This window comes from Oreochromis aureus, linkage group 23, assembly GCF_013358895.1.
Source record: "Oreochromis aureus strain Israel breed Guangdong linkage group 23, ZZ_aureus, whole genome shotgun sequence".
NCBI lineage: Eukaryota > Metazoa > Chordata > Actinopteri > Cichliformes > Cichlidae > Oreochromis > Oreochromis aureus.
In genome coordinates this window covers 35,551,725-35,576,311 of record NC_052963.1, presented here as the reverse complement: position 1 = coordinate 35,576,311, position 24,587 = coordinate 35,551,725, and the positions used below count along the sequence as shown (strand labels likewise).

The 24,587-nt window shown below is 38.7% G+C and overlaps 1 protein-coding gene and 1 long non-coding RNA gene across 2 annotated transcripts; one reads left to right on the top strand and one right to left on the bottom strand.

Moving 5' to 3' along the window:
- Positions 1–11,805: 11,805 nt before the first annotated feature.
- On the bottom strand, positions 11,806–13,153 carry LOC116323255 (duodenase-1-like). The gene is made up of 5 exons (XM_031743541.2): positions 13,019–13,153; positions 12,790–12,940; positions 12,553–12,685; positions 12,167–12,424; positions 11,806–12,070 (listed from the first exon to the last, which is right to left on the bottom strand). The coding sequence occupies exons 1-5, from the start codon at positions 13,074–13,076 to the stop codon at positions 11,903–11,905; spliced, it is 768 nt and encodes a 255-aa protein (XP_031599401.1). The 5' UTR covers positions 13,077–13,153; the 3' UTR covers positions 11,806–11,902.
- A 9,987-nt stretch (positions 13,154–23,140) lies between these two features.
- Positions 23,141–24,545, top strand: LOC120436356. Its single transcript, XR_005610345.1, has 3 exons — positions 23,141–23,221; positions 24,324–24,369; positions 24,469–24,545. It is a non-coding gene; the product is annotated as an uncharacterized LOC120436356 (long non-coding RNA).
- The last annotated feature ends 42 nt before the right edge of the window (positions 24,546–24,587 follow it).

Below are 24,587 nucleotides of genomic sequence, written 5' to 3'. Positions count from 1 at the left end.
ATCAGTGACTCGATGTCTTGCTTGCTCCTGGTGTACTGCTGGCCATCACCTGGTCTTTACTTTACAGGCGGTGTTTGATGGTCGATATAAAAATTGATGACTGGATCTTGAGAAAATAGAAAATGAACATGTAATTCCAGTTTTACTAAGTCAGAGGTTAGTTTAGATATATTAAATAATTCTATTTTTATTCATTATTAAGTCTGACGTGTTTCCTATTAACTGCTAAGCTAATGACAAAAACACAGTTTTTATCCCATAAACACTGTTGGTGTCATTTGAGTCCTCACTCATTTCCAGGCCTTTACTAGAAACGTTGTCAGTGGATTGAAGTTTGCACGTTTAAACTTTTCTAAATAAATAACTTTATTTAGAAAACTTTACTATGTGCTATGATAAGCAATATGTTCAAAAATATTGTAGATTTAGTGGTACAGCACGTGTACTGTATAAAAACAAAAGCTGTTCACTTCTCTCCCCTATTTAATTATTTTGGGACCATTTTCATTTGGATGGTGAGACACCATCTTGTCTCACATTTTGTGAACACATTTTAAACACATAAAAAGTGTTTTTGTTAACTTTGTTCATCTAGAATTGAAAACGGCAGATGCAAGTCCATGATACTGTTCCTTGGAACTGCTCGACATGGTCATTTGTCACTATCTTTCTACAGCAAACTAGATGAACGGCAGAAACCACAATTTCCAGATAAGAATCAAACTTCAGCGCACTTCTCTGAACTCACAGTTGTGAAACTTTATTAATTAGAAGGAAATACATTTTTGCAGTTTTTGCAGTTACTAATTTAATGAAATGCAGTCTGTTGCTGTGTAGATGGGGCCTAATTACTCTGCCAAGAAAACCAGAGGTGATGTTTCATAGTGTCTCTGGTTTACAGCCATTACAAGGTGCTGTATCTCCTGTTTCAGTCATTAAGCTGTTCGATAACTTCATCAGCATGGCATTTTTTAATGCACACAGGACATCTAAGCCAAACAGTAAGACCTCCTGACATCCTAAAAATATTATAACTTTGTCACACATTGCCAGCCCTTATAGTCAAAGAACTCCTTTTCACTCTGGTTCATTTCTACTTGTTTTCTGACACTTTGTTCTGCTGTTACACTGTGAGACTCACACCACCACAAACCTCTCTCTTCTATCTAAATTAGTAGAAGTAGGCTATTTTTAGCATGCTCCTTTGACACCTGCCTAACATGTGCTTAATGACACCAATGACTTTTAAAAAAGGGTCCCAGCCGCTAACATAGAGGAGGCAGGGTTTATGACCTATACTGCAGCCAGACACCAGGGGGCGATAGAGACGTTTTGGCTTCATTTTTGAGGAGCTAATAAGTCGTCCATATTTTCTACATTAAGTGGCACAAGCAAAGAGTCACTAGTGCACCCACTGCCATGTGCTCTGTTGATCAGAAGGAAAGTAATTTCAAAGTGTTATTAAAAGTGTTAGGATGTTAGAGTGTAATGTTAGCCAGCATAATGTTCACTTACAACATTGTGCTGTTGTTTAGCTATTTCTTGTTGGCCTTCTGGAGACGGGGGGATATGCCTGATCTGCTGACAATAACTAATCAAAATTAAATAAACCTCTTCCTCTTGGTTTTCTTATGTCAGAACCCTAACTTCAGTTTAGGAGTGAGATGGCAATGAGGAGGAGAGTAGTGGTTGAGGAGGCGGATGAAGAAGATGAGAGAAAAAATTAGAGAAAATTAAAATGTAAAAAATGTAAATGTTCAAAAATTGTTTGAAATTGATTTTGATGATTTTAAAAATCCAAATAACTGATAACTACTTATCTGATGCTGGTATATCAAATAGTTTTTTTTTGTTGTTGTTCATCTTTGTTTATCTACATCAGCAGGAAAGCGATTAAAAAAAAGGATTCACTTTCTGCCCTTGATGATTGCTGCAGCCAACACAGCGGAAGATAACTAACAAGAAGGAAGTGATAAGTAGTTATTGGACTTGAATGCTACCGGTTATCACTTCCACTATAGCGGGCAGCTGAGTGTTGTGTGCACGACATCAGATGCAAAACCTCAACAGGCAAACAGCAGTTCAGTTACAGTAAGTGAACATCAGCAATTCAGTCCAAATTGGTTCTCAAACAAAGCAATTATAAAACAGCTGGTGCAGTTACAGTTATTACTGATGTTTCCCATCATTGTGGCTTAATCCAGGGCACATATTTCTATGCACATATTATATATTTCTATTAATATACTGTGGGGTTCTAAAGGGGTTCTGAATGGTCTAGATAATTTCACACCATATAAAAAATCATATAAAAGATGAAACTGGAGATAATATATCCACACCTCCATACACATTTCTTCTAGCTCTCTGTCTGTGTATGACCAGTCTTTTAGAGGATAGGTGTAATAAAGAACAAAAACACTGTTGACCTGCCCAATAATGACGCCTCCTTGGTGGCTGAAGCTCAGGGGTTAGAGCAAGTCATCTGCGAAGGTTGGTGGTTCGATCCCTGGGTGCTCCAGTCCACATGCCAAATATCCTTGGGCAAGATACTAACTCCAAGTTGCTCTCCGACGAAGAGCATAGAGTATGAATGTGTGTAAATGTTGGATAGACACTTACATAGAAAAAGCATTTTAAAAATGTGTGAATGGGTGAGGCTAACCGTGTAAAGCACCATATAAGAACCAGTCCATTTACCAGGGTCATTCTTTTTCACAGATATTTTAGCAGCCTTCTTTAAACATATTTCCATTCATATTTTCATTAATATCATTATTTATCTTCACTGATTTATTCGTTTTTGTTATCAGTATTATTGTTACTATCCATAGTAGTACAACAGTAGAGGTGATGTTGGTATTATTACTGATTATTTTATTATTATTGTTATTTATTGATGTGTCATGTAGCATGACAGATGTTCAATGTGATTACACAGACATTATGTAGGAGTGGATAATGGATAACAGGTACTGATCTTTAGAAAACTGGACCTCAATAATTTGACAATACTATATAAGCAGTATATTTCTAACTAACTCGTTCTTACAATATTTTTGTTTAACAATTATTTAACTATCTAACATATTTTGGGGTCGACTTGAAAGAAAGGCAAACATGAAAAGTAAAAGTGAGGTCAGAGGTCAAATGTGACATTTGGATGCAAACTATAATGTGACATTTAGAATTCCCATATACCAGCGTCATCTCCTAAATGTTTCCAGCACAGACAAAGGGAGCAGAATTATAAGCAGTTTTAAAGATATAAAAGTTTGACCTTATTTGACCTTAAAGATGAGGTCAACGTTCTAATGTAATGTGATATGTAGAATTCCTATATATCAATCTTATATGGCTATATGTTCTCAATACACACAATAGCAGTGATAAACATAGTTTTAAATGGCTCTGTACAGCATTATTATCACTTCAACATTTAAATCTGTCTATTTACCTTGAAGGAGAGGTCAGAGGTCAAATATGAGATGATATTTTAAATCTTTATTTAAAGATTAAACACTGTGTCGGCCTCTCTCTGCCGCTCCCTGCGCTACTTTCTATGTGCTGACAATAGAGGTGGGAAGTAAAGTTCAAATACTTACGCATGAGCTTCATATGTTTCCATTTTTTCATTTTTTTCCAGTATTCATATTTTTGTTTCTGTTAGATTTTTGAGTTTTTGTTGCTTTCAGCCATTTAGACTATCATGCATTTGTCTTTTTTTATGCCCTGTCACAGAAATATTTGTTCTGTTCTTTGACCACCAGAGGAAGCCAGGTGTGCATCGGTCTGAGGAGAGCTGCTTATTGAGTCTTCTTACTGTGCAGGTCTCTTGTTTTAATCCAGGAAAAGGATCATCCCATTCTGGATATGAACATAGGTCAAGGTAACATAGGTCATTATTATTATTTTTTATTATTGTTATTTAAATTTAATATAATTCAATTTTATTTATACAGCACCAAATCACAACAACAGTTGCCTCAAGGTGCTTTCAAAGGTCATCAGACAAAAATCACATTTCTAAATCTTGTCTGGAACCAGGCAGCAAAAAATTAGGAACACTCGAAGGCTGTCGGCCAATAATTTATTTTGTGAAAAAAAAAGCTGTTACAATCTTTCAAGTACAAACAAGTTAACTGATAACTAAAAATATATATATTTAAAGGTTTCCCTTATTTGTTTAGGATAGCTGAATATGTTAAAATCCAAGATCATCAGTAGATTATATGACGTGGTATCAACAATAAAACAAAAATAATAATTATGCATGTAATTTGAAAGTTTTAAAAAGTGAAAAAAGGAGAAATATATAACTCAAATTATTTTCAGTGTGGAGGAGTGAAAAATGATTTTTATATCTGACTATTTAATATCAATGTAGCTTCAGTTCTGCACTTGGGTCATATAAAGCAGCGTTCCAGTGCAAATGGCATTAGAGAAAAGCTCAAGTTAAAACGTTCATATTTACACATTGGTGGGCCAGAAAAAAGGTGCTGATGTGCTGCTACTTATTATCATCTGAGGCATATCAGAACAGAAATAAGTACAAATTAATGCAGAGTATGCGCCTCACAAAACATGATTTTATCACAGCTTGCAGTAACATCCTTTGATGAATGTGGTTTTGCAACTTTCCAAAATGCAGACTTCAAGTTTTAGAATAAACACAGAATATTATATACACCCCTTTCTTACCAAAAGACTTGAATTTAGAAGATAAGTGAGCTGCTTCTACTCTTCTGCTTACTGAGAGTCCTTATTTCTGTTTTCTCTGGGTGGACAAACAGGGTGACAGCTTGTTTAGCTCGTACCTTGAAGCAACAAAATCAAACTGGGTTTTAATAGAAAATTTAAAATAGTTTGTTTGTTTAAACTTTTGTTTAAATCAGCTGCAATGCAACCCGAGTGTTTTCATATAAGTGGTAAGATGCCTCGACACATAGAGGCTTATACATGTACAGCCTTATTACATTGTGGTAAAAATGTCCTAATATTTTTTTAATGAGCATTAAGATTTTTTAACAGTTAAATAAAGTCAGTGTTTGGTGACCACCAGCTTTATGTAACTCAGTTAGCTTCAGTTTTATTTATATAGTACCAAATCAGAACAGCAGTTGTGTCAAGGCGCTTTATAATGTAAGGTAAAGATAATATATGTATTACAATATAACTCCCTATGAGCGCTTTGGCAACAGTGGGAAGGAAAAACTTCCAAAACTTCTGGATTAACTGAAGGCTTTTCAGGGAGTTTTTAGTACATCCTGATAATAATGTATTACGGTAGTCCAGCCTAGAAGTAATAAATGCATGAACTAGTTTTTCAGCGTCCCACTGAGATAGGATATTTCTAATTTTAGAGATATTACACAAATGGAAGAAAGCAGTCCTACGTATGTGTTTAATATGTGTTTAATATATTTAATATCCTGGTCAAAAATGGTAGGTATGTAATGCCATCCAGAGTAAGAATCTGCTTACTCTGCTGCAGGTTTCGTCACATAAACCAAAATTTACTGAACCAGCAGCAAAAGAAGATCCAAACTACGCTTCACGTTTGATAAACATCGTCATTAATTCCCTCTTTGACTGTTTTGCTTCCATCACGATAAAATCACACTTCCTGCGCAGCTCTCTCTCTCAGTGTACTCAGAGACCAGTTTACCATCAAAAATATCTGTTTTCTGCATTATTCACTTGCTTATTACGCACCAGTAACTTTGTAACTCTGTAACTTTGCTCTGCTTCACTTTAGCAGCATCAGATAATGTTCATATTTTGATTCATGGTTTTCTTCAGTTTTTCATCTACTGCAGAATATTTTTTAAGGCGGTTATCTGCTATAAAAAGCCAGACTAGAAAAATTTCCTTAACACAAAGGCATCTGCTGTGATGCTCACACCTCTGACGAAGTCAGAGTGTCAGCTTTGTTTTTATACATAGATATAAAAATATGGATATGTACTGATAAATCCATATATATATCTCAGCAGAGTTGGCAGAGGGTGAATCAGAGTGATAAATACTTAGTAGTATTAGACAACCATTGTGGGGTTTTTTGTTTGTTTGTTTTGTTTGTTAATTTTTAGACTTATCCATAACATCTTTTTTTTTTTATTAAAAAAAATTGAAGCATTAATTAATGGCAGGACTTCTTTGAGCAGTCTTGTAGGAATGGAGTCTAAAAGACATGCTGATGGTTTGGAGGAAGTAACTACTGAAGTTAACTCAGAAAGATCAATTGGAGAAAAATACTCTTAATGAATATCAATGGTACTGAAAGTAGCTGTGCATAATGTTTTGTCTGTGAGATGGTTATGAGTAATTTTTTCTCCAATGGTTAAATGTTTTTTGTGAAGAGGTTCAGAAAGTCGTTACTAGTTAACGTCAAAGGAAGATAATAACAGCAGCGGGGAATCTTATCACTACATGCTAAACATGTCAACACTTGTCTTGACTTCTTTTACCACATCCTTAATTGGAGCAAGGATGCAGCTTGTGATATCTCAGTCAATCACGCTATCTTTGGTTGTTCTGGAACATTTTCACTGACTGCATTGCAACACAGTCTGTCACATTATCTACGTTTCCTCCTTCATTTCATCATTTCACATTTTATAAAAAATGAAATTAAATCTGGGTTTTATATGATCAACTTTTAGTGAGTGAATGAATGAGTGAATGATCCTGAGAAGATACCGGGCAAGAGGACAGGCAGGTGAGAGCAGTGGGTTGTTTAGGTTTCTAGAATTGAGTCACTAAGTGAATAAAGTGAATCTTGCCGTGGAGGCCGGCGTCCAGATTATTGAGCTGCAGGTGAGTTGAGCGGTGACTTGACAAGGTTACTGAAGGCACAGCGAAACAAAGAGGAAAAGGTAAGTACAAAGCATAGACATGGAAACATGTAACAGTGAGGCCTGGTTACCACCATCAGGTAGCTGATCAACTGGAGGAGAATAGATGACAACGCTGGTCTTCAGTACAGCCTCGCTGATTGCCATCTATGGATAGCAGAAATAGAGAATAGAGACAGCCCTGCGACAGACTGGTGACTTGTCCAGGGTGTACCCTGTTTCTTGCCCTAAGACAGCTGGGATAGGATCCATCGTGATAAGCCGCGGGGGGTAACCGAATGACAGTGTGTAGTATTTCACATCAGCTTGAAGTGGTGGCCAAATGTAATGTGACCATACTGAGTCGGAAACTTGTAAGTCTCTCTGCAGCTTCTCTTCTCTTCTTTCATCATCTCTCCAAACCCATCCCCAAAGAGGCTGTGTCTGCTCCTAGACCCCCACCCACCCCCCAAAAAAAATATTTAAAGAGAAATAATCACAAAGACTATTAGAGCCACATGAGGGAGTTAGGGCATCTCATTGGGATGCCTCCTGGGTAGGGCTGCCACGATTAGTAGACTAGTCACGATTATGTTGACTATCAAAATGTCGACGACTTATTTAATAGTCGATGTGTCGTTTGAAGCTTTGTAAAATCCTGAAAGACGCAGGGATAAGTAGTAGGATTTAAGAGAGTAATAATGGATTGAAACAGAAGATGGCAGCAATGCATCTACAAGGATGCCAGCTGCCGTTAAACGCAGAAGAAGAAGAAGCAGTCTCCAGTATCATAGCTGTGTCCAAATTCAGGGGCTGCATCCTTCGGAGGCTGCATTTGTAGGCCGATTACGTTACAGTGACGCAACGAAGACTGTCCAAATTTGAAGACTCCGACAAATGCGGCCGACAAATGCGTCCTCCTTTTCCCCAGATTTGAAGGATGGGTCAGGTGTATTCTTCGTGGCCCAACCTATCCCAGAATTCATAGCACGACGCAGCCAATTCCAGTTTCCAACAATGGAAACTGGAGTTATATATGACTCCTATAACTCTTTCTGTGTCACAAAATAAACTTTGAGAGAGGCAAGGATGTAGCTGTGTAAACTTCAAATATCTGCTTGATTTATCAAGACATAAAATATTTGCAAAAGTGCTGCGACGTTTTCAGAGACGTCTGTTACCCACCAGCTCGATAGGTGACTGGGAGGTCAAGGCTCACTAGAGCCGGCGAGAACAGCGGACTCCCGGCACATCGTTTTCAACCCCCCCGCGGTCTTTCACTACTCAGGTTAAACATGATATATAATTCACTTAGATAACTTAAAAATATTATTGTTTTCACACAGCTGAATAAACATCAAACAGAAAACTGATTAAACAGAAGTGTGAGATGGTTGAGAATTTACTCCAGTGTCCTGTTATATTTTAGGGAGCAAAGACCAGATGGCTGAGTTTATTACACTCCACCGAGACAATCTGCAAATTTCATTAAAAGTTTAATAAACTATCATCTTGTCTTTATTTATAGTTAGCACATAACTTAAACACTTCAAGCTGTGATGACAGTAATATAAGAGCAGATGCATGCTGGTGCAATAAGCCGTAGGTTTTACGTCCAATGGATGCATGATCTGATTAGTCGACTAATTGCAAAAATAATCGGTGACTAGTCGACTATCAAAATAATCATTTGTGGCAGCCCTACTCCTGGGTTCCTCCTGGGCAAGGTGTTCCATGTATGGCCCACCAGAGGGAGGCCCTGGGCGACCTAGGGCACACTGGAGAGATTGCATTTCTTTGCTGGCCCGAGAACACCTCAGTGTTCCTCTGAACTGTGCCTATTAGTTCATTCATTAATTAATACTCAAGCTTTTAGGAGAAACCATCTGTTAAACGTGTTCACGGTGGTTAGGAACCATAATACTCCCTCTACAGACGCTTATAGCTGCCTATTTAAATAGTTCAAACACCAAAAATACCTTAAACTGTGTTCGTAAAACACCTTAATATCACTTCAGAGTTTACATGAATATTAATATTTAAAAATTAGGCTCGCAGCTCAGTCCACTCTAGCACAGCTGGCTGCTGGCAGAGCCTGCAGGAACGCTGGGGGCTCTCCTCAGCTCTTTTCTAGGTGGGTGGCACAGCTGCCCCTCCAGTGGTCCTCCCAGGGCTCTCGTGCTCTGGGGGGCCTCTAGATGTCTGGGGGCTGGATCTCATCCATGCCTGCTTCATGTCTTGGGGGGCAGGGCTATGGCTCACCACACCCACTATCAGATAGTTAGATGGAGGAACTGTTGGGTTTATCTAAGCACAAACCCTGCTGGAACGTAAGACAACCAACTCCATCAGCAAAACAAGACACAAGACAGAGCTCTTTGTGTGTTCACTCGCGAGGGAAGCCAACCAAGGTCAAGCGCTGTTCCTTCCACTTGAACCCCGTCAACCTCGGACGGACTCCCCGTACCGCTCCTTTTATTGACAACAGTGATTACATGAATATGCATAGTTCCATTAACACATGACAATCTCAAGCAGGCATGTGTGTGTGAGCAAAGTATACGCCTGTGTGTGTGTGTGTGTGTGTGTGTGTGTGTGTGTGTGTGTGTGTGTGTGTGTGTGTGTGTGTGTGTGTCAAAATATGAGCCTGTGAAAACTGCTCAGCCAGGCCTAACGATGTTTTACTATGTTATTTGCAAAAGGATGAAACTCCCAAGATGACCAGTGCCAGGAGCCTCCTGGGAGAATAGTGGGAGTCCTCCTTGCAGCAGCCCAACTAAGACAAAAGACTGTTGTAACTGAAAAGATATAGAGTGTGTGTTCCGCCATACCATATATCACCAAACAAGATGCAACCTTCCCATGAACTTAACATGTGTATGAGGTATGCTGAAACAGCAGAAGGACGTGAACGTCCTCCCCTCTCATGGTGCACACAGTGCACACAGAACCTTAGCAGACCTAAATAAGGATGATATTTTATCAACATACAAACGATTATATATCTCTAAGCATAAATGATTATATGTTTCTAAGAACAAATGCTAATCTTAAGTTATCACTCTCACAGGAACCTTTTGAATACAAGCACGTTCACGTGCAGAGGTGCGTGAGCATCAACTTATCCAGGTTGATGCTGTGGTCTCCCTACTGTGTTGTTCTCTTTTTGCTTGTTTTCTTCTTTTTCTTCCAGCAGGTGATCCAGCGGATTTTTAGTCTCCTTTCTCACTGTCCCTCTTCCCCTCTATTTCCCTTTCCCTCTCCTTTTCTTGAACTTCTCTTCTCTACGTTTTTCCCTTTCCAATCCCCCAATCATGTCTTTTCCATTTGTAATAACTTAAAACTTAAAATAAATAACTAAAAATAAATAAATAAATAAATAATAAAGATCAAGTGAACCAGTATGGATAAGCCGTAATGTTCCACTTGGAAAAATAAATGCGTTGGGCATTTCTCTTGGCCTTCACACAATAATTCTGATTGCCACAGTGCCGAACGGGACAGGCAAAGAAAAGAAACAACCAAAAAACAGAAAAATGCTAACTTGTACTGACACTTTTGGATAATGTGTAATGAACTAAAATGAGTTTCTTAACAAAGCAGATGAAGCAGCTTTCACATACACACTCAGTGAAACACTCGTGAATCATCTCAGTAATGAAACCTGCATCTCAGTTGTCATCTTGGTGACTTCTGACCTCTCCTTCAAGGTAAATAGAAACTCTCTGAAGGTTGAAGTGACAATAATGTTATATATGTTCATTACTGTCATTGTTCGTATTGAGAATATATAGGCATATACGGAATGATATATAGAAATTCCTGGGAATGCTGGCCTCTTCTTATAGGTCAAAAAAGGTCAAACTTTTATAAAATGACTTTTATCTTTAAAACTCTGCTTATAATTCTGCTCCCTTTGTTTGTACTGGAAACGTTTAGGAGAAGATGCTGGTGTATGGGCTATCACATTTGACCTCTGACCTCACTTTTGCCTTCACATCAGTATTATATAATAATCTGAAGTTATTGAGGTCCAGTAATTTAAAGCTCAGTACCTGTTATGCATTAAATAAATTGTTAAAAAAAAAAAAATAAATACATAAAAGAAAAAATAAACTGAAATTTTTTTTTTAAATGTTTTCAGAAAAGTCAGAAACAGGTTCCAGATGTCGTTGAATATGACGTATGTTATCTCTGTGATGAGACGCTATTCTCGCTTAAGTGATATTTTCTGTTAGTATATATTTTGGTGTGGCATTTGTCTGCATGAATCAGGTAGTCTTTGTATAAGAGAAAAAATGATTTCAAATATAATATAATTTTATATTGTTCATCAATTGGTGACTCTGTAGTGATGGGTCGGTCGCGAACGAAGTGGCTCTTGGACCCGGCGATGCGAGCCGGCTCCTTATTGGGAGCCGTGGGTTTTTTTTCCTTTCTCTTGCCCTCTTGTTACACTCACAACAGCAGTAGCACACGAAAAGAGCAGGAGGGCGAGAGAGAGAAAGAGAGCCGGGAGCAACAACAAGAGACAACATCGTCACATTAGAAAGGTATGGTAAAGAAAATGAGTGACACCAGGAAAAGAAGCAAAATCTGGAACCATTTCAATTTTATTAACAATGCAAAGGCAGAGTGTAGAGTCTGCAAGAAAAGACTATCATACAGAGCAGGGGTGTCGAACTCCAGGCCTCAAGGGCCGGGGTCCTGCAGGTTTTCGATCTCAACCTGGGTCTACACACCTGAATCACATGATTAGTTCATTACCAGGCTTCTGGAGAATTTCAAGACATGTTGAGGAGGTAATTTAGCCATTTAAATCAGCTGTGATGGATCAAGGACACATCTAAAACCTGCAGGACACCGGCCCTCGAAGCCTGGAGTTCGACACCTGTAATATAGAGTCTGTTTTGTTAACTCATATGTTTGCAATGACACTGAAATAAAGGGAATGAGACTGCAGCTTGTCAGATGCATTTTTATTTCCATTTTTTGGTCACAATGACAAAGCAAGCAGAGAAAACCACTTCAAAATATTTAAGTTTCAGTATGCAAAAGCTGAACTTTTACACAAAACTGTTTCTGTCAGTCACAGTTTTGTTGATCCATTGAAGGTATTTCCTGACGTCGGTGTAGACATTGGGATCCTCTGGGTAATTGCAGATACCATTGTGGTTGTAAGAAACAATGCCAACAGCTAACCCGTCACACACCAGAGGTCCCCCAGAATCACCCTGTGAGGAGCAAAGATTTAAATTTTTCAATTTAAAAAAATTATTCTTTTGTTAATGGAACACAAATTTAATTTTCTGTGAAACCAGAACACATACCTGACAGAATCCTTTGGTTGTTTTGTATCCACCTGCACAGATAACGTTGGCAGGAACACCACCCCACTGGTCCTTACAGACTTGTTTGTCAATGACAGACACGTCCACCACCATCAGCTCATCAGCAGGTTTATTATCATCAGTTTTAGTTTTTCCCCATCCAGCCACCTGACACACTTGGTTTTCTTGAAGGTGTATTTCAGCAGGTGGAAGCTGAATTGTTTGTACTCTGCCATTTAGCTGAACTTTCTGAGTCAACTGGAGACAAACAACATAAAGTAAAAATGCCAGTCTTCATATGATTGCTCTTTTGTTGCATTGTAATTAGAATAATAAGACAGCAAATATGTCATGTGAAACTGTTGTGAACATGAACATGCACTTACTTTAAGGAGCATGATGTCATCACCCAGTCCAACCCGTTGATAATTTTCATGGATGATTTTGTTTTCAATCCTTATTTTTTGATGATTGCCATTCTTCAGATTGTGGTTGCCAAGAACAATGTGTGTGGGGTTGCTGAAGGAGTGATCATTGAAAGGAAATCAATACATTTTCTAAATGTGTTTCATTGACATGAGTCAGAGATTACAGCAGAAGATGTTTGATGTTTGATCACTCACGAGTCATCACAGTGTGCAGCCGAGACTACAAAGTCCTCCTTGATGAGAAATCCTCCACAAACATGTCGACCATTGTTGTCCTGCACAGAGGCCATGTACTGCATCGAGTTCTCTGGGGCTTTTTTGCCATGTATGATGTCACTTCCATGTGCTGAAAAAAGTAAAAGAACAAACTAAAGTAGTTAACGCCATACTAAATGATCAGAGAATAATAACAAAACTTTCTTACCAAGCTTTCTGACGCATGCCAGAAGATGGAGGAGCAGGATTTTCTGCAGACCGAGCATGATGCCAGCGAAATGGTTACCATGTGTTTGTAGGAGTGTCGAGGTGAACCTTTTATACAGCAGTTTGTCTCACTGACAAGTATGATTACAATCAGTCTTAACTTACCTTCTAACCACATTCTTAATGCGACGCAAGTTTTCATGTTTGGAATTTACATGATCTTTTTTATCATGATTAAAGTGCCTCATGAGTCTGAAACACATTTGTGTGGCTCAGTCATCATCATATTAGCACCATTTGCAGCTTGCTTTGACTTTTTTGTAATTTAAGACTCTCTTTTTGGACCTGCTGTTTTCTTCCAAATTTATAAATTAAGTGATTTTTGTTGGATCTAACAAACCAGAAAAACCTGCTGACAGCATTTTCAAAGCTAGATGACATGAGCGTAAAGCTTTTGCCAGCATAGAGAGACATGTATACCTAGATATATTAGGTGGCTTTCTCTCGTGTGAATCAACCAGTTGCTAAATTTGCATTTCTGACGCATATTTGTGTAATATCAGTTAACTGCTTACTAATTAATGATCAATTATTTAGTAAGTACGTCAGCAAATGTTATCCAGCCCTATGAAAACAGAAGTAAGAGCATTAGCAGATTTCAGTTTTGTTTTGTCAGTGTTTCCTCTCCAGTTGTTGCTCATTGAACAGTCACGTCAAACTTCTGTCTTCACAAAAATTAAGTCTGGTTTGCTTTCTGCTTATAACTGCTAATACCAAAATATGGTTTTGAGCCAGTAATGCAATATGCATAATTTTACTTCTCAATTTCTTCCTGCAGATGACACCAAGTTGATAATTGGGACTTGTTTCATATTACTGCAAACTTCCTTATATGTAATCAGGCCCAGTGCACCTGAGAGTTTCATACTAATATAGCTGGTGGATTGACTTTTGGAGGTTTGGAGGTTTTGGAGGTTTCTATATAAAAAGATGACCTAATGTGCTTTATTTTTACACTGCGTTGCATGCATTCTTAAGCAACATCCAATCTGACAACGCAGTGTATAATCAATAAGCAACAGATTGTAGCCCAAAATGTCCTTCTCCCCGTCATTTTTATTTTTGTTCACTCAGTTCAGGATTTGTTCATTCCAGGCTTGTTTTCTCTGATATTTCACACAGCAAAGTAAAGAAGGCAAACTGAAGACTTAACACAACTAAGTGAGCTCAGTGCAGCAAACTAGATAAAACACAGAAACCACAGGATTCAGATAAGCTGTCGTTATAGTTACTTGAACATCATGTACGCACATACTGATCTTTCACATCTGTGTTCACATTCAGAACAGTTTCACTTATGCTGATGTCTCAGTAACTGAGTGTTTGCACTATTACAGTTTTTCTCGATTGCTAAAACACATTTCTTGAAACTACGCCTCATATCCGCACAACAGTAAACACAAATCCATAACATCTCACTCAATTCCCCAAACATCCTATTTCCAGGTCAAAATGAAGCTCTACACCCAAAACTATTCACTCCTGCTGAAAAACCGAACTTTGCCCTCAGACATCAAACACAAGCCCTCAAAAACACACACACTACAACAGAGTTTTGCACACTGGTACAATTAATTCAAAACAATAGTTCCAAAACAATTAGGTTGCTTATGGTTCTCCCCTTCAAAACCCTTGTCACATGATAAACACAAAAAGACGCAACCAATGTATGTACAGTGGCACATTGTCATTCATGTACTATACAGTACAACACACACCAGAAACATTATCCCACCACAGCATCTTGTCTTTGGTCTGGGTCAGGCCAGAGAATCTCATCCACATCACAGGCTATATTGGCCCCAGCCCAGGCAGCGGGGTAAAATCCTCTTGCATGCCTGATCCACCCCTGGCATGCATCTACTGATATGTCTAGGCAGGCCTCTTCCATGGCCTGAAGGAGGTGAACACGGACATAAGGTTCTCGGTCATACACTTTCCACCGCCATGCCGAAAATAACTCCTCTATCGGGTTTAGAAAGGGGAGTATGCAGGCAGAAAGATATTAGAAAACCTTGGGTTATTGGTAAACCAGTCAGAACCAGAGCAGCGCGATGGAAGCTGACGTTATCCCACACAACAACGTAGTGAGGCTGCTCTGGCTGTGCTGGTTCCCTGTAGTCCAGCTGGAACATATGTTGTCTTAAACCATCAAGAAAAGCAAGGAGAAGCATAGTGTTATAGGGTCCTAGTACGGCATGGCGGTGGAGTACCCTCGTTGGCTGATGGCTGCGCACATAGTGACATTCCCCCACGCTGACCAGGGACATTTACAATAGCCCGATGGCCAATTATGTTCCTCCCCTTTCTCCTTCTTTTGGTCAGGTTAAAACCTGCCTCATCCACAAAGATCATTTCATGGGGAACAGGCCGTCCTTCAATCTCAAAGATTCTCTGCAAAACACATAACACAGTAGAGTCAATCGGTACCCTGAACCAAAGTTCAAGAGTGCTGAAATGGCAGCATAAACTGCCATGCTGTGATGGTACACAATACCTTATACAGTATCAAAACTCATACCTGAACATATTCCACACGTTGGTTTTTCACTCTGTCAGAGTTTCGTTCGAAAGGGACTCGGTATGCCTGTTTCATCCGAATTGATTCTTTCGGAGGATGCGGTCAATTGTGGAGAGGCTGATGGCATTTATGCCTCGAAAAAGATGATCATCCTCAATCACTCTCCTTTGAATCTCTTGCAGGCGGATTACATTATTTGCAATTACCATGTTTACAAGTTCTCTCTTGCTCCTCCGACAAAAGCCTTAACCTGCCTCCACCAGGTGGTCGTCTCTGTGTCCTACAAAATAGAAGCACTCATTACTGTAACTGTCACACATTCATTTTACAGGAAAATAATGGAAACATACTGAAACTCAAGACACATAAATTCAGTAACTTAAACGTTACTGTACAAAGCAGTCTTACTGCAAGTACACCTACCTGTTTTCCTCCCTGAAGGTTCTGATGATGGAGGCAACAGTGAAGCGACTCAAATTTGGTTGTACTACTCGTTGCCCAGCCTCCCTCATAGTCATCCCATGGACAAGGACATGGTCAACTAAAGTGGCTCGAATTTCATCCGAGACTGACTGTCTTCGTGCCCTTGCTCTTCCCCTTCCTTGTCGCCGTCGTTCTCCACCTCCACCTCCTTCACCACCTCCTCCTCCTCTTCCACCACGTCCTCCTCTTTCACCATGTCCTCTTTCTCCACCACGTCCTCCTCCTTCACCACGTCCTCTTTCTTCCTCTCTTCACCACGTCCTCCTCCTTCACCACGTCCTCTTTCTCCACCACCTCCTCCTTCACCACGTCCTCTTTCTCCACCACGTCCTCCTCTTTCACCACGTCCTCTTTCTCCACCACGTCCTCTTCCTTTGCATCTCTTTGGATCCATTGTTTCAAACCTGAATGAGCTGACTTTGGCCCTTTTATCTATCCATCGCAGGTTCTGATTGGTGTGTGCTAAATTTTGACTCCTAGTGTTTCCACCTGGTTAATTGTGTGCTAATTGGGCTCAAGCTATGCTGACTTAAGTTAACATTATTGCATGCTAGTGCTTTCTACATGACTATATGGTGTAAGCACTGTAAAATGTAGGGATTTGTGTGTAGAGTTTTGCAGTACCAGTTCACCAAATTTGAGTCATGTGTCAAAGCAGGGAATAGTGTTTATAGTTCAGGGAAATGGGTGAGCTTTTTGACCAATAGCGTTTATGGTTTTGAAATTTTAGTTTAGAGGCCTGGTTATAGTGTTTAAGCAATCGAGAAAAACTGTAATCTGACTTCATTTCTGATCTGACCCTGTAGACGGCCTCATAAATACAGGGCTCTAGACTAACTTTTTGACATGGGCGCACCGGTACGCCTAACTTTAAAAATTTAGGCGTACCGGCACAAAAGTTAGGCGCACTCAAATTTTTCAACCGCATCGCTTAACACCGCAGTTTTACATGTGCACTTTCTTTGGGGGGGAAGTCCATACAGACAATATTCATTTCTAAATTATTAACTAACAAACTTGTGCTTAAATTGCTTTGTCAATATTGTAGAAAATGTTAAACTTAATCATCATCTTGGCTCCTCTGACGACCTGTTTGCTGCTGCCTGCTGCTGAAAGGCAGTGGGGAGAGGGGACACTTGGGCAGTGCATTTATTGAAGCATATAATGTGTTTTCTGGATACACTGTGGTTTTTCAGCATTCAAAGATTGATGGCACCGTGTCAGAGCTGGCTATGAATTTCAGACAGATCAGGCCTTAACACAAAAGTTATCAATAGTTCTTTTCATCTTTTCTTATTACCCACAGCTACATCCATTTCTGTCGGGCCTAGGCTGCTCACTAGGGCTGGGTATCATCACTGATTTCTATAATCCATTCGATTCTGTACTCAAAGTCCTGATTCGATTCAGTTTAGCCTCAGACAGTCAGAAATATTATAATTCTGATCATTTATCAGTACTGATACACATGAGACTTCATCAGAATTGTGAACATCACAGCAGATGCCTTTGTGTCAAAGTAACTGAGAATAAAACACAGAAAAACATGAAGGAGATTTTCCTGGTCTGGCGTTTTATAGCAGATAACCTTAAAAATATTCTGCAATATTCTGCAATTTTGCATAATTTTAAGAAGTTTAAATTTCTTCAGTATTGAACAGCAGAAATTAGGCTTTCTTGTCCGAGATCATTTAAGTGAAAAAAAGAAAAAGAAAAGAAAAAGACTGCGGCTGACAGCGCTGTAAACAACGGTAGACTGGTGGGTAATAAGCGAATGGATAATGCAGAAAACAGAGATTTGAGACAGGAAGCTGTTCTTGAAGTACAGAGAGAGAGAGAGAGAGAGAGAGAGAGGGAGCTGTGCATGAAGTGTGATTTTTATCGTGGTGGAAGCAAAACAGCAAAAGTCAGAGGGAATTGATGACGACATTGATCAAATGTGAAGCGTAGTTTGCTGCTTCTTTTGCTGCTGGAAACACAGCGCGGACCCGACGCATCAGAATCGCTAAGCTCCGACAGCGTGTCCGTGTTCGGGCCGTGGGGTGAGAAAGCCGAGAAAGACAAAGCTGATTCTGATGCGTCGGGTCCGCTCTGTGTTTGTCTTTGTGTGGAATCCGTTAATGAATTGATATGGCTTTATTCAAGCTACTCACCTCTCTCTTCCACCTGCACTTTCAACTGGACCACGGCCAATCAGAGAGGTCCCGCCCCTGACTATCTCTGATTGGTTTAGTCCACGATAGGGGCATAATGTGTGTCTGTTGTTGACCACACCGAGAGTTGCAGAGATTTTTTTTTTTTTTTTTTTTTTTTTGTTACCCGAAAATATTTGGTCGCACCGGTGCGACCAAATATTTTTTTTTAGTCGCACCACTGAAAACTTTGGTCGCACTCTAGAGCCCTGTAAATATCTTTATAAATGTTGTATTATAGTGTGAGTCTGAAACCCCTATGTGGTGATTTTCACACAGTATCTTAAACAGACACATTCTTCAGTTTCCTGCTCTTAATATCATTTGGCTTTTGTGATTTTTACACTTTGCTCCTTGTGTTCTGTTTTAAACACAGATGTAACTTTATTACAGAAATATCAGTTGGTATTTTGCATGATAACTCATTTTTTGCTCTTACTACTCCTCCCAAATTCGTTCATAACTTAAATCAAGTTATGAAGCTATTATGCTAAGCCAAACCAGCTATAATATATTATAATAAGCTAGATGATGCTTTTTTTATTTGTATTTTTTCAGAAATCTGGTACCAAAATGCTTAAAGTGGACATAAACCACTACAAGTATTAAGTCTAATTTACAAAACAGAGCCCTACTTAAAAAACAAAACAACTGTCATACAATTACTCTGTCTGTGAAGCTGGATTTTCATTAAAGTTGCAGTTTTTAGAGTGTAGCACCATCTTGTGGCAGTACAGAATGTGAAGTCCCTGGGTTGGTTGGTTCTTCACTGGTTGTTAGCTCAAATGAATCCACCTGTTGGCCGTAATGTTCAGGCATTTTAAGAATGCATTTTATGAATGAGGACTGTGTGGAGGAGACAGTGTTTGAGTCATGTTCCTTGTAGGGATGGAAACTGATAAGAATTTCTAATTTCATTATCAATGGCTCCTCTTTGAAAGTCACCACTATTGCCAAGCATCATATTACATTCATGCAAATTAATTACATGCTGTTGGTCACGTTTGTGCATGTTGGAGATATGTGCCCTCTTTGTTGTCAGTCGTTACTTAAAAGAATTAATGTATTACACATATTACAAAAAAGCACTTTTTTTTTTTTTTTACAAAAGTATTAGCATTAATGAATTACTCGTAAGAAAAAGTAATTAATTTGTTACATTACTTTCATGTTAGTCTGTAAAATGACCTGAAACACACTACAAGTTCTGTACACCTGACCAAGGAACCTCACACTAACGAAAACGCAGCACATCACACAGATTATTTAATCATTTAACAGAAACAACCAAAAAATAAGAAGGAGCCTGTGAAAAACTGAGTACGCCCCATGATTCAGTACCTTGTAGAAGCTGTTAACATGTATCCATGGTAACTATTGCACACTTAAGGTTACATACTTCCTGTAGAAACAAAAGTCTATGAACTACAGTGTGAATCTGTACACATCAGTGAGCTTATCATGAGTCTTAGTGATCTTAAAATTAATTGTAAACACTGAATTTGGATTATAAATTTTGAATTTTAAGAAGCAAATGTAGTTTTTAGTAATCACTTTCTGCTCACAGGACCTGAAGAACTGATTTTCTATGAGCGATAAAACACTTGAAAGGGGCCTGAGCTATGAAAAGAGCTCCTTGAAATTAATCTTCATGAAATTCCAGTCAAAACTCTGTTAAAATACCTCTTTAAATTTGACCTTTCTTTTCACAGCTCTTCAGAGTTTCCCTGATGGATTTTCACCCCTGAGTCAAAATTGCAAAACTGCTACTGGAACTTTATTTTAGTTAGAGAGATGTGATGAGTCAGGCAGGTGCAATGACATGAAAGGACTCAGGCTGCTGCATTGTGAATGGGTTGAAGTCACTGATGATTTGCATAATCCCACAAATAGAGCTTTATAATAATTAAACCTCATTGACATGAATGCTTGATATGAGATTGTGCTGGGGAATCTAACTTGCTCACTGTGTTTCTAAGAGAGATAATAATTAATAAACTTTGATATTTCAAATTTGAATAACTCTCTAAAAACTTTTTTATGTATCACAGCGATCCCACCGCTGCTCCTGTTTTTGTGAAATAACCAAAACTATGGTTAGCGGGTGATATTTAACAAACCCTGTGTTATGATTGTTCTTGTTATTTGCTAATGGTCTGACATTAAGAAGTGTTGGGAGTGATGGTAGCACCAGCAGATTCTGATCACTCTCTGTTGTTGGTCTTTTGTTATTTATAATGATGTTGTTAATTATTATGACTTGGGAAAGTTATATAGTGATGTTTGTGTAGACGGTGAGAAGTTCAAGGGATCAAAAAATATCTGGTTCCTCATTATTAAGGAAGAGCTCTCAATATGGGATTCATAATGTTTACTTGGGGTCCTGTCTCCACCATTTAGGACCCAAATGATGTCAGTAGTACCCAGGTTGGTCAGACTGAGTGAGTGACGACTGTGATGAATTGACTTCACCTGCTATGATGGTACCTGAGTGGAAAATAGAGTATGAGATGTTTGGGGAAAGACGTTTTGCTCCAAGTCTATGTGGATGTATACCATTGTATCTGAATGACCGTGTGTGTTCTCAGCAGAGGTTGAGACTGTCAGTGAAGGAGACAGTGGAGTGGGAGTGGTTTGTGGCTCAGCTGCAGGGGAGAGGTGGATCAGTGGGTTTCGGGGTGTGGTATAGGCAGAAACTGACTCCCACAGCTGTTCTCAATCACCTGGTCATGCCTTTGCTACTACAGTTGGATGCCGGGACCTGATGAGAGAGAGCTGTGTGGTGTGTGGATGAAGGAGGCAGCTGAAAAGCTGTGCAAAGCAAAAGTATTTGGAAATATTGCCGATAAACATAATTTGCTCCTGCAACACTGCATGCATCAGGTCCTTTGTGTGCTACACAGACATATGCCGATGAACAGGGCTGCACTGGTAAACTGGCATACCAGGCATTTGTGGGGGTAAACACAGTTGCGGGCCAATGGTTCAATATAATATTCTTTATCTTTGTCTATATAGATGTCTATAGATGGACAAACAAAAATGAAAAGGTGTGTCAAATTACCCACAGTTGCTGGGCAGCACCGTCCACAGAACAGCAACAATGTAAACCCTCACAGTTACTGGAGGCTGCAGTTGTTTGCACTAGCTGTGGACATGTGCAGGAGGAGAGAACGCAGTCCAACAACAGTGTGAGGAAGAGAGGGGTGAAGGTGTAATTAGCAGGGTAAGAAAACAGATGGAGGAACATCTTCAGGAAATGAGCTGTTACTATTATATATTATACAATATTAAACCCCTTAGGGTGACTGCTGTTGTGATTTAGTGCTATAAATATATATATATATATATATAACAAAAATGAAAATATATATATATATATATATATATATATATATATATATATATATATATATATATATATATATATATATATATATATATATATATATATATATATATATATATATATATATATATATATATATATAAAACTAGCTAAGATGTCCCAAGCCAACAACTGTTTTAAAAGAACAATTTCAATATCAGTGATCAAACTTATATCTAATTCAATTTGTTTACTTAATTTACATTGCTCAGATATGAGCATCATTGACGGTGTGGACCAAAAATCTCAGCAACCTGCCCAACACCGTGATGTCAGGTGGAAATGATTTGTCAGTGGTATTATTGATCATGGATCGGCATTGTTATGATGATGCAGGAACAACACCAACACGCCGGATTATCCGGCCCGGATATCTGATATACCAGTAGTTTTTAAGTTGTGGGCTGGGGCCCCCTGGTGGGTCACAAAGGTAATGCAGACGAACTGCAGTAATAACCAAATTCAGTCTGAGATTTGAGAAGTGTGGAGAGTTACATATTTATAGAAATTTATTTATTTATATAAAAAGTGGTTATAGGAGGTGGTTAATTTTAATTGTTATTCATTACTCTGACCTAAACTTACTGCAAATTAGCTGCTAATATTCCCTCTGCAGCGGTAGCCACCTTGCATATGACTGCGTAGCATTAACGATTTATTACTAACAGTTTGTGTTGGTAATGCTGTTAAAAAAACAAAAAGACCAAAAACAAATTCAAGGAAATACATCACTTTCTCTTATTTTTTGATTAGAAAAGAGATTTAAGATTGGGTCTGCCTCGTGTGATTTTCTGCTTTTGAAGACGGTCTGAGCAGTCTCAGCTTTGGGAAAGGCTGAGATATACCATTACCTGATCGTGAATCCTCCTGCCCTGAGGATTACCCATAATCCTTTGGCATTACTAGTCAGTGCAGAGGGGCCTTTTAGACAGTAGGTGGTGCCATTGCCCTGTTGAACTGTGGGGTTTAACTGTGTTGCACTATATCCACCTGCACAGATAACACTGGCAGGAAGACCACACCATAGTTCCTCAGACTTGTGGGTTAATGACAGACACGTCATTTCAGTCATTCCCCCACCTGCCCATGCACATCCTTTTGTTGCAGGTGTATTTAAGCACACGGAAGCTGATTTGTTTGTGCAGCCTATTTGAACTGGACAACCCTCAGAACTTGCCCAGTGGAGCCAGCTCTGTTGGCAGCCTGAAATTAAGGTATATCTCTAAGGTGAGTGAAGCTACAATGAAGAAAAAGCCCAAGACAGAGTTCTGCTTTGTCATCAATGCACTTTTGCGACGGTACTTCCTGCAAGCCAATGATGTGACCGACATGAGAGACTGGGTGGCTGCTCTCAACAAGGCCAACAAGATAACAGCGCATAAGTCTTGCCCTGCATGTGTGAGGCCTGATGTGACCACAGTGATAAGTGATGCTCACGCCCGCATGGGTTTGAGGTTAGCTGGTGATTCTAAATTCACACAGGAGTGTGAATGGTTGTCTTCCTCTGTGTGATAGTCTTGCAATAGACCGGTGATCTCTGGTGACTTTATTTCCTCATCAGTATGTATTCTTTTAATCTTCCTTTTGTCACGATGACCCTTTAAACAGTTTAATTGAAATGACTGAATCAACAAATGTTTCACTCTTGTTGAAATCGAGCTGATTATAAAAAAGATCACAATTGTTACAGAAGGATATTACAAAAGGATATGAAATGTCAAACGATATTTTTATTTTTTTATTTCTGGTCACACTTACAGTGCAATCAGAAATTACATTTCAGTAATGCAAAAGTAAAACTTAATTAGCTCCTCAGTAGACTGAAGGTATTTTGAGATGTCATAAAGACGTTGGGCTTATCGGGATGTTTGCAGCTGTTTTTGTAGTTGGAAGAAACACCACCAACAGTGTTTAACAGAAATGAGGAGCATCATTTACACAATACACTCCCCACTCACTTTAAAATACTGTGCATGTGTTGGAATATACATATGCTGCACACAGAACACCACAGATGTACATTTATATGTGTTTCATTTATATTTAAGCGTAGACTACTCTGCAAACTTTGAGAAGACTGTGGTTGGTGATAATCATCTGTTGTTATCTGAAGAGAACAATAAAACAGAGTAGAGTGTATTTGCACTGAGTGGGTAATTGTTCCACTGGCTGAAGGGGAAAAAAGAGTTTTATAAATTTAAGCAATTTAAATTAATTTCTATTGCATCTGTAAAGTGACCTTTGGGTGGTGAAGTATATATTGTTTATGTTTGTACTGTATGTGTAGACGTGTATGTACTTATACATGTATATTTTCTGAGTATACATCATATGGAAGACTGATTTGTAAATGATTAAACAGCATTAATGAGGATATGATTAAATAACTGCTAACTTTCAAGTGTGTAGATCGTGTGGAATATAATTATTCATTGCAACATGATTTTTTAAGTATTGCAACGCCAGTTACTTTACATTAAAAAAAAAGAATAATTGCATTTAAGTAGTGTGTAAGTAATTTTAGGTTGTGCCTAAATTTTGAGTATTTGAAAGGAAATACACAAATACTGTAAGTAATTTTTAGTACTGTATAGGTCATTTTAATTCGTATGTAATTTATTACTTGTAGAAATCTTATATCATAAGTACAGTGTATTTTCAGGACATGGGTCATATGATCAAGTGGATTAACCTCAGCGAACTTCCAGGTATTTAAAAGGAAAGGACACATTCTACAAATTTTTGATAGTATTTATTTTTTTAATGTAAGTTGGTAAATGAGAACAGTCTTTATCACATTTATACAGGTAAATTAAAAGGACGACTGAACAACAGAACATCCATGATGTACATCGATATGATGAAGATCAAATAAAGATGCAAAAAAGAAAGAATAACCCATAATACGAACCCTGCCCTAAGAAGT